Source organism: Necator americanus, chromosome V, assembly GCF_031761385.1.
Source record: "Necator americanus strain Aroian chromosome V, whole genome shotgun sequence".
Lineage (NCBI taxonomy): Eukaryota > Metazoa > Nematoda > Chromadorea > Rhabditida > Ancylostomatidae > Necator > Necator americanus.
Window position 1 is genome coordinate 9,826,758 of NC_087375.1, and position 10,794 is coordinate 9,837,551.

The following is a 10,794-nucleotide window of genomic DNA, read 5'->3' on the forward strand; positions in this document are numbered from 1 at the left end:
AATTTGATTTACTGCTCTTGGATCGATGTACTCAGTACTAGAAAAGTATAAATGTCGCTCTTTTGTACATACATAATATTTTACTAGCCTAAGTGTGATTGGGCTTCGTTGGTTATTATATAATTTCATCAAACATGGGCCTTTACAAGTTTTAGTCGTTTGCTTTGATGTTCAAATGAACTTATTTCGAGATTAATTTTTGTTTATTTTATCATCGTTTACCGTTTACCTTCGTGGAGTGGTACCTGAAGGAAAACGTTGTATAACGAGTGTTTACATATTCTCTGTACAGAGTTCTCTTTCATAGTTTCAATGGGCTTTGGCGAAGGAGTAAATACTGCTGCTGTAATTCCTTTTGGGAGAAGAACGGACGACAACTCAAGTTTCCAAGGTTGTTTCAACGAGCTCTGTTTCGCATTAGATGGCTTTCGTATTAAGTGTTTATAAGAAAGTATCTTAGACATAATTGGTGGGTGGAGGTGGATCCTATTAACTAGATGATGATCTAGATTTACCGTGTGATGTTTCCTTTCAAGGATGTAGGGCATGTTTTGAATATACGAGATACGAGTCTTTAAAAATTACCTTCCACAAATCTTCCTGAGCATATTCCACGAGGAAGTTCTACTAATGAGTGATGTGTGTGTTCAATTCTTTCATTGGTGTACTGTATAGTCGGGCCAAAACGACATGAAACACGGTGCAGTTATGTCAGAGCTTGCGCTCGAAACGGCGCGACCGTTTCGAGCGCAAGCTCTGACATAACTGACCAGAAGTGGAAGTAGCGGTTGGAATCGAAGTGGGACCTTCGCGAACTGCAGCAGGTAGAAGGGGTCCTCACTCGATCCTATCCGCTACGCTCGGCTGCACCATGCTTCATGTCGTTTTGACTTTACGGTACATGTTTAATACACGCCAAGACTTACTTCCTGTATTTCTTGTTTTTCCAAAAAAAAAAAAGTGATGAAGCTAAAAGCTATTTGTGCAGCTTGTTACTGAAGCCCTATCTTTCTCTAGATGGATCCCGAATATAAAGTGGAAGATTCATTCAATATAATTTCCTTTAGCTCTTTTTGTGGATTGTTCCTTTAACTGACCAGAAGGCTAGGCTTGCACAAACGAAACTGTCGGTTTGATCTGTTAATGGCAAACGAAAGTCTCTATGTGTGGTGCTATTGCGTTGCATTAGAAATTCGAGTATATACATATACAAAGTGGGCTAATTTGGTTCTTTATTCAGGTCAAGGAGAAAATTTCGGACGACAAGAACCAAGGTGAGCTTTCACCGTTTTGTATTTTCGTCAAACATTGTGAACACTTCGTTTTTGCTACATTTTTTTGAGAAAGCTTGCGTAATCAGGCGAGTCCACCTGCAAAATGTAGACGGACCCACTCGTTTTTGGCCACAGGACTGGTGTAGTGGATACTCTTTGATTTGAAAAAAAAGAACAACAGACAAACAAACAGCCAGTTTTCCTGTTGATTAACTCACATTTTAATGAGAGTTGGGATTGGAAAGTACTGTATTGCGTAGTTATTTGTTGGAGTTTCACTTAACGAATAATCGTTTACATATATTCTACAAGATGATTTATATTTCTCATGTTTTTGCTACTATAGTACTTTACTTGAGGAACATTAGTAAGGGATTTGAGAATACTGCTTTTTTTAATGGATTTTTTAAATTCTTTACACTATCTGGAGTAATTATTGGTTACGCAAGCTTTTATTTTCTGAAGAGAGCTTTCCTTTTTTTCTACCTCGTTTCAGACTGATCAGCTACTGCAAGAGATTTTAGTCACTTTTTTCAGGAGCGGTTTTGGCAATGACAGCCAACCAGGAGGCGAGTACCGCTGGAACCATAAGTTCTAATTTTCGCGGTGCTCTCTTTTGGTTATTGCAGATTTTTACTTTTTTAGGCTCTCGTAGATTCAATGACGACAGTCAAGATCGTGAATTTCGTAAGTGTCTTTTCCTGATTTTATATGAACTTCTCTTTTTTTTGCTACTATTACCTTCAACCCTCTTGTTCATATTCATATATTCGTTTTACCGATCCGTTTGCAAGTATGCGCATCTTCACGTTTTCTCCACTCAAGGAGCTTGAAATAAGCATACTTTGAATAACAATTAATCTCATCTGTTTTTTTTTTCCTAAGACGCTACCGCTTGAGTAGACTTCGAAAGGCTACCTGTTGGACTTTTTGTATATTTCAGAATGTTCCTACATATCATCGAGATTTCGAAAGGAAAGACGTTTTCTTGTCTAGATTCTCTCAGAATTGTTGCTCTTGTGTAAAGCGCTAGTATTATTGGGTGGAGTATTCGTATACGGGGTCGTAGATTGTGGAGAGCGGGGTGGTTCCGCTCATTTCTCCCCGCATCACTGCAAGCACCCGACCCATGAATGCTGTTTTGTTCGATGCCTTCTATTGCTGAGCGCCAACCTTGCACGCATAGCGTCCCTTACTGCCTATCGGGACAGTCCGAATTGATTTTCAACGAATCGCACGGCGGAAGCGGCGCAAGGGGTGGAGCATTGCAATAGATAGCGTCGTACAAAACAGCACTGTGAAGGCGGCTGTTTGCAGTGACGCATGGAGAGATGAGCGGAACTACTCCCGTCTCCATGATCTACGACCCCGTATACGGATACTCCACCTGAAATCCGTACCACCCCAGATTCGTGGTCGTGGTATGCTGCCTTTAACTGCGCTGATTTTACGCACAGCTTTTCACTGGTTAGAAGCTGAAATCATTCTGTTATAGTTAAATCTAAGCGCAATAGTAAAGTATGTCGCTTAGAGAGAATCTATACTGAATACATTCCAATCCTTTTAATTGCATTACATTTTTTAAGAGGAAATCAGTGTGAGCATATGCTACTGCTTTTCAGGAAGACAATCAGATGATGTTCGTCAACAAGAAGGCAATGGCCGTAGCAGATTTTCAGCACCTAGGGAATCTGAGAGAGGTTTTCTATCATTTCTCTTTGCTCTTCTGTACTATGCGACACTTCTTAACTTTGTTCCTCTCGTGTAAAGCTATGTCCATTTGGTTGCTGTCGTTTTTGAATTACGTCTGAAAATCTGTTCACATTAGCATAAGCACAACACAGAATTTAACCTTGAACACTTGACCTTACGTCAATTATGTTCATCCGGATGGTCGCAACGTATGTTCAACCGCAGTACGGAACAAAAAAGCAGAGAAAGTGCGTCACTTTGGATAGATAAGTGATAAAAAATAAGTGTCTGCTCTCACATCTCACCTTTTATTTTCGAAGGTAGAACAGATGTCTAAGATTTCATTAATGGTTAGTCTCAGATGGAATATGTTATTTTCTGGGAGTTCCTTTAATAATTCTCTTTTAGAAAACAGCCGTCCTTTCATAAGAAATAGAGAAGGTTCTGGACAACGTAATGAGGTACGTTTCCACGTCTTTAGCTCTTTTACTCCACTTTATTTTTCTAAAGGTTTTCATGCTACGATACGATCATAAATGAATTAAATAAATCTTGGGCTGTGCTGGGCCACATTTCATTCATCACAGGAACAGATAAGATTTTATTTAGCGTTTTGGTGGTGAAGTTCCTGCCTTTGGTAGAAGTATGATGAAAGGAAATGAAGACGGTTTCGGTAATTTGTTCAGTAACTTACCCTTCTACGTCATACGTTGCCTTTCTCTACAGTGCTTGTAAAAAACTTTTCACATTGTTCGTTGTTAGGCAGTAACCCTGGACGGGATAATCGACAAGATGGATACAGTCGAGGGTATCAATCAGAACGTAGAAATAGAGGAGAGTAAGTGGTTTTTTGCACCTCTAGAAGAGCTTATTTCATTCGAAAATGTATTTTCAATAACATCTAATTTTCTTCAGCTCATTTTCTGAAAGAGATGATGATTGGGGAAATGACTGCAGGAAGAATGTCATCAGAAGTTCAAATTACACCAATAATCGAGGTGATGACTCTTATCAAGGAATTCGGCGCTCCGGTTTTGATAGAAATCCAGATCGTCCTTCGAATAGAAGAGAGTATGACGCAGACGGGAGGGACCGCAACTCTCAACGAGAAACTCGTGACTACTTTCAACACGATCGACGTGAGGGAAGAGGTCTTCGGTCAGATGATCCTCGTGAGTATCAGAACAACGGAACAGGATTCAATCGTAGGGAAGCTTTTCAAAAGCATGGTTTCAATGAATTCGGACATCCAGAAGCGGGGCGAGGCTATAATCGCGGAGTTTCTGGTAGTGACAGCTTCAATGACAGAGGAAGACCATTAGGTGACAGTCGAAGGCGCTTTGATGATGATGGCTTTGCTAGCAGGAAAGTAGAACAAAATCGATATGCTAATGATCAATACGACGGTGACAGAAACAGTGGTGGTGGGTTTGGTTTTCAACGAGAGAATAGCGGAATATTTGAAAGGAATCGAAGAAATTCACCGACTGATCGTAGCCGCAGAGGAGGTCGTAATGAAATAGGCTTCCAGCCGAGACGTGGTGAGTGGTTTCTCCATGTTGTGCTCTTTTTTTTGCACCTGGTCACTAGGTGTATTGTGTTAACCTTAAAGAATGGAGATAGGCAGCAAGTGTGCGTTGTTTTCATTTGATTCCTCTCTATAGTTACAGTCAGCCTCTACATTTCTGCTGAGTGGCCACCACACCGCAAATTTTTAGTGCAGAATTCAAAATCGTTGTCTCATCTCTTTTGTAAATTTGTACCACTTGTAACATAATAATTCAAATCTCAAGTGTTCTGGGCCCATGATAATTGCACCCTTAAGAGAAGGGTGAAAAAAGTTGTCAAGTTTTTGAGTCATGTTAATTGTCATTTGCGACGTTCTTCAATTACATCTTGTAGTTGGACGATTTTTAGATGACCGGTATGCTGAGGACTCTTACGGAGACAATCGTTACGGTGATCGGAGCCGTCAGTTCTATTTTCATGCTGTGTTTAGATTTTGCTTGCCTCATATAGATTTTTTTCAAGGTGGTAGTCGAAAAGAATTCAACAAACGAGATGATGGTGGTGGATTTGGAAGTGATTTTGGTACCTCAAGTGGATTTCGTGGCGATCAAAAAAGCTCTCGTTACGAGAGAAACAGAGGAGTTGGAGAAGGCAATAGCTATGAGTTTGGCTCAGGATTTGGCGGCCGCAACGACTCTTCCTTTGGTGAAGGCAAATCGTTCGGTTTTGGTGGATCTCGGTTTGATGAGAACAACTCCTCAGGGTTTGGTGGTGGTCACTCTTCTGGCTTTGGAAGTTTCACAAGAGCAGACGTTAGTTTGAAGTCTGAATAGTTTCCTATTTTCTTCGTATGTTTGCACTGATGTCGATATTTCAGCGAGATCGACAGGGATACAGGGAGTTTATCGCTGGTGGAACGGGAGTTGAAGGTTCGTTTTTTTTTTGTTAGTTTCAGCTCCGAGGGAGCTCGTATAAAATAGTACAACGAAAATACGAATGGCCGCATTGCGACCATTACGATACAGTCGCATGTGCTCTTAAAAATTCATAAATTTCACGGTCAGGCGATCTTAGTGATGACAGTAGCGTCGCAGAGGCTCAGTGTAGTTCATTCTGTATAATACCTCTCAGCTTGTTTGTCCTAATTCGTTTGAATCTTCGAACTACCAAGGGAAATCGGAATTACGTGTTGGTAGCAATTCAGTAAACGCTTCTAATCTGTTGTTAAAGTTCTACTCTGAGACATTCTGAAGTACTATAAGCGTTCCCGATATTTGTTTCAACAGAAAAGAAGCGCGCTCCAAGAGACTGGAATCCTGAAGTGAATTCGATTGAGACGTTATTTGAACGTGATGCACTGAACGCAGAACATTTTCAAAAAGACCAAGATGATCCTGTCACCACCGAGGGTGATGACGAGAATCTCCAGATTAGGTATGATTTTGTCCTTTCTTTTTTTTCAGCTTAGTATGGGCTTCCTTAGACAGGTAAATTGTGAAGATCTTGTTGTGTAGAAGGATAGATGATTTTTCAAAGGATGTGATATCTATTACTTATCATCAGTCTCCCTCTAACATCGGTTGACACAGGCATTACCCTTATCCAGTCAAAAATACAAGTAGAATGTTTAGATTCGATGGTCATTCTGCTTTCACCGTTGTCAGCAATTCTTTTACAGCACATGGGAGAATAGCGGATTACATCCCCAGCTAATCAAAACTTGTTTGGAGAAGTGTAGATACTCCTTCGTTCGCCCTATTCAAGCAGCAACAATACCACTGGTATGCTTCTTCTTCTATGAGACAGCTTTCTTGAATTTCTCTTTTTTTTCAAGTCCTTCATAGGGTAGTTGCAGATTCTACGTGGCAAAGATGTTATGGGCCATGCGGAGACGGGTGGAGGGAAAACAGCAGCATTTGTTCTGCCTATCCTTCATTATGTAAGTTAGTAAGCTGTTTAGTAGCCCATTGAGCTTTCTTCTTATTTTATGACATCTAGCAGTTATTGTTAACCACATCCCATTGCTTTTCAAGGTGAGGCTTTTTGTTTAGAAAGCTGCAAAAAAAAAGTGTTTTAGCTGTCAGACTAGAAAATTTCGTCACTAACCGACAGAATTTCATAGAAAACTTTTTGCTACTGGGAACGAGAACCATGGGAAATGAAGTTTTCTTGCTATTAGTTTGGTTAAAAGAACCTTTTCGTTCTCACGGAATGTTCAGAGTAACAGTATTCAAATCGAAAAGTAATGATCTGAATTTTTCATGTTCTTTTGTCAGTTCGTGATCAAGGTCTTTTTTTTTGTAGTATTCTAACTATTTTTAGATAATGAGTCTGGACGATAACGCACGCGATAGTAGAGGAGGTAAAATTCTAGCCTTAGTTGTTGCCCCGACCCGAGAACTAGCGAAACAGTTGTTTGATTCGTTTAGAAAGCATGCCTTCGGTAAGGAATTCATCTCTTCGTTCGATTATATCCTTTTTTATTGAAAAACAAATGAAATTCTAGAAACGGATGTAAAATGTTGCGTTGCGTACGGCGAAATACCTAGGTGGAAGAACCTATCAGATATCCACCAAGGTTGTGATGTTCTTATCGGAACGAGCGGACGTCTCATGGATTTCATTCAAAAAAGAGATGTATGTTGCAACGAGACTTTTTCTCACAAATTTTGCTTCAAGCATCGCTTCATTTCAGTTGCTTTCATGTTAAAGAACGTTAAAACTTCTTTTCAAAGAGTAGATTATTTTTTTAACGCTTTCATGACTTCTTCATTCTTCTTTAACCTATTCCATTACTGTGCGGTTTCCTTATAACCGTGAGGTGTTCTACGCTTCAGGTGAATGTGACCAAGGTGAAGTTTCTTGTACTTGACGAGGCCGATATGCTCCTCAGAGACGGAAGAGACAGTCATTTGGAATCGATTCTTAGGAACCCAGTATTTCCACCGGTATTCCTTCATCTGTATAAATTTACTATAAATCTACTTGAATCCACTAGCATGCCCTTAAGGTGGAAGCCAGGCAGACACTACTATTTAGTGCAACATTCCCACCGAATGTAGAGCGGTTTGCTGGAGAAGTTTTGAAAAGGAAGTGCGTTGAATCTTGTACTCTAATATGGCATCTGAAGCTTTGAAAAGCTTATTTTTACAGCTTCGTCAAAATATCAAACGGGGCTCGAGGACGGGCAAATAATCGTGTTAGTCAGCAGTTCATTCGTGCTGATGGAGTGTGCGGCAAAAACGAACAACTTTTCGGAATGCTTGAAGAGCAACGAGATAAGCTAGCTAGAGGTTAAATTTACATTTTTAAAGGTATTATACCGTTGTGGAAAAGAACTAGGATTTTTTCTCCAATTTTTCAGACGGGACTGTTATGCGTACTCTGGTATTTGTTGGCACGAAGAAGCAGGCCGATTTCGTCGCTTTTATGCTAACAGGGAAAGGAATAAAAGCAGCTAGCATTAACGGGTGTGCAGGAATTTATGTGGTTTCGTGAAATCCTTTTGAACGAACATTTTTCATTGTTCTAAAGCTTCTGAACATGTCACTAAGAACCTTTTTGAGATCGTTAGTACACAATATTCCAAGGAAAGAAAGCTATTAGCTATCGTAACATTATTGGGGCCACTGTGAAGGACAGTGTATGACAAGCCAACTCCATAGTTTTTTTTTCCCTGTTGTTACTGTATTTCTTGTCTCATTATCTTCAACGTCGTTTGATTGTTCATCATCATCGAGTTTAAATGACATGGCAAAATCTGAAGCGATAGAAATTGTTGTGAAATTAGTTAAGAAAAGGAGAAAAAGCGTTAAAAAAGTGATTTTTTTTTCTTGTTTAAGCGATCGACCGCAGAATGAACGTGAACGAGTGATAAAGCAGTTCCGCGAAGGAGTCGTCACTGTTTTGGTTGGAACAGATGTCTGTCAACGGTACAATTTCATCAATATTTGCAATGCAGTAGCATGATTTTCGTATTTTAGAGGTCTGGATATTCCTGCATTGGAACAAGTAATTAACTATGACATGCCGAATGGTTCACCTGAAGAGGTGAACGTCTTCTTCGTTTTCCCATTATTTCCCCCATGTTTTACAGGAAGAAGCAATATTTAGGCCCGCGACAAGTATATCCATCGAATTGGACGTACAGGACGGTTGTATAACGGTGTAGCGATAACATTCGTCGACTCAGGATTTAACGATCGAGATGCCATGAAACTTATGGTTGATGTAAGTTGTATCGTATTGCGAGACAAAATTGTTCCACATTGTTCCTCCGAAGTATTTTTTGTTTGCTTGGTCTACATCCGAAAATATCGCTACACTAACGTTTTCTGCCCAGGCAGGTAGTTGTTTTTTCACTATTTTACAAATATCTGTGATGTTTTCTACTTTTTCTACTAGTTGCACCAATCTTCTCCATCTCAAAGAAATGCCTCAATCCTTTTTTTGTTTGTCCTTCAATTGGAGCATTTTCCTTTATTTTTTCAGGTATACGTAAAATTTACATGTTCTTCTAGGTAGCCAGAGAAAGTGGACAGGAAGTTCCACAATGGCTAGAAGAACTTTGCAAAACGGACAGCTTCAGTCGAGCTGGGTTTGGAGCTGCAGTAGGTGGAACAAGCGGGTTTGGCACCAGCTCAAGTTTTGGAGGAGGCTTCGGTGAAAACAGTTTCGGCAGTGGAGGTGGATTTGGAGGATTAGGAGGTGGTTTCGGTGGTGGTGACGGAGGAGGAGGATTCGGAGAAGGTTTAGGATTTGGTGGAGATAAAATAACTTGGGAATGTTGTAATTATACATTTTCGTTTAGGACCGAAGATGGACAAGCAGGACAATAATGCATCAATTAACCCTGCTGTAGAAGAATTGTCTAATAAAGGTACTAATTTATGTCCATCTAGCTTTTGCTTGAAGTCATCTGCTTTTTTTTTCTTTGGAAGCGCAAATGTTTAATCCGTGTTATTTTACCATCGTCAAAACTGTTTTCTTGCCATGCAATCATATGGTTACCATGAATTTTGATACTGTCCTGTGTCCTGTTATTTTTGTGGCACTTCAACTGTTGTCGATGGAACCTGTGGCGAACTCTGGGCACAATTAAGATATGCAGCTCAAATGTTCAATAACCTTTAGCAACTTTCAATTTTTGTGTTCATTAAAGTGCTCTTTGTGAACCAAAGACATCACGGACGTCTTTTAATGTTGACCCTTGAATGGTTAAATCAATTAATTTTAATGGTTAATGTGTGGAAGTTTACCCGTGAGAGTACTTCTCTTCAATCTTTCAGCTTCAACCCATCACATAATTTATTTTCATTCAGAATTCTTTACTTTCGTTCATATATTTATTTTCTCCCTTTCATTTCATTTTGGTTTGTGAACAAAGTTTTCGAGAACGTTCTGCACCTTTTGTCAAACGAGTTCGATGTATTTTTAGTAGCGACTGTGGTGCTGCTCTCGATTTAAGATTTAAGCTATGCAAAAAAAGCCGTACCTTTCGAGAGTACTTGTCCCGCGGTTTTTTGTACTAGCGGTATTTTTTTTTTGTTTTCTAACGGATGGAATCCTTCTTCTATAACGTGATCGTAATCATCGTTCACATCAAACGTTAACATACTACAACTCTGCACGGAAATTCGTAGATGTCAGCAGGTGAGGTCCGCCCCTGTATTTTCAGTAAACCTACAGCAATGCCAGGATCAAAGCACTTCCTCTCGTTGTTCATCTCTTTTGTAGAGAAAACAAAAGAGGAGAAAAATCCTGCTGATGATGATGGCGATGATGGCGATTGGTGATCAATGTCGGATGGTGTGGAATCCGACGTCTACTCTTTCTTATGTTGATGATCAAGGATCACTCCTCAACATTGCAAATTGTACGTCATTGTCTCACATTATATGATTTTTCCTCATTCCATGCCGATATTTTCGTATTCACAAATACAGTATACGTCACGGTTTTCATTTTTATTTTTGCAGTAGTCTGAGTATGAATTTCAGTCCTACATAACATGCAGCTCGTGGGATGCTCGTTAGAATTATTTCTGCGGTTTCGTTCGCGAAGATCGTAAGTGCAGTAAACTCAATCGCGTTTTCTAGTATAAAACTTCGCGGTCGAAAATGAAATTTTGGAGTAAGGAATCAGAAATAATTCTTTTACACTCCATATTGATATGGTGTTCTTAGAAACGGATCAGTTTCGATTGCTTTGGACCACTTTGAGACTGCTTCAAAAACCCGAAATAGTTTTTGTTTTCCTTTGTCTGGTTGATTTCTGTATGGAACCTCTTCTTTATTTGTATTTCTGTCTCGTTCTTTTT

At 39.7% G+C, this 10,794-nt stretch overlaps 2 protein-coding genes across 4 annotated transcripts; both read left to right on the plus strand.

Annotated features, from left to right (window-relative positions):
- Positions 1–312: 312 nt before the first annotated feature.
- Positions 313–10,270, plus strand: RB195_013439 (uncharacterized protein; the record flags this gene model as incomplete). 3 transcript variants are annotated; one of them, XM_064203251.1, is made up of 31 exons in its annotated part: positions 313–391; positions 1,241–1,274; positions 1,812–1,843; positions 1,920–1,961; positions 2,897–2,974; positions 3,375–3,427; positions 3,576–3,639; positions 3,729–3,804; positions 3,882–3,964; positions 4,016–4,138; positions 4,220–4,507; positions 4,884–4,937; positions 4,998–5,057; positions 5,151–5,180; positions 5,238–5,287; positions 5,353–5,404; positions 5,762–5,909; positions 6,154–6,256; positions 6,331–6,414; positions 6,798–6,918; positions 6,982–7,112; positions 7,313–7,423; positions 7,486–7,568; positions 7,629–7,768; positions 7,840–7,945; positions 8,318–8,407; positions 8,459–8,525; positions 8,589–8,705; positions 8,996–9,224; positions 9,286–9,354; positions 10,212–10,270. In XM_064203251.1, the coding sequence occupies 31 exons, from the start codon at positions 313–315 to the stop codon at positions 10,268–10,270; spliced, it is 2,856 nt and encodes a 951-aa protein (XP_064059131.1). The 3 variants fall into 3 exon arrangements, with proteins under 3 accessions (XP_064059131.1, XP_064059132.1, XP_064059130.1); XM_064203250.1 differs by having other exon boundaries at positions 4,998–5,048; XM_064203249.1 differs by having other exon boundaries at positions 4,016–4,507; positions 4,998–5,180.
- A 10-nt stretch (positions 10,271–10,280) lies between these two features.
- Positions 10,281–10,745, plus strand: RB195_013440 (uncharacterized protein; the record flags this gene model as incomplete). Its single annotated transcript, XM_064203252.1, has 3 exons — positions 10,281–10,350; positions 10,475–10,541; positions 10,661–10,745. The coding sequence occupies 3 exons, from the start codon at positions 10,281–10,283 to the stop codon at positions 10,743–10,745; spliced, it is 222 nt and encodes a 73-aa protein (XP_064059133.1).
- Between the last annotated feature and the right edge of the window lie 49 nt (positions 10,746–10,794).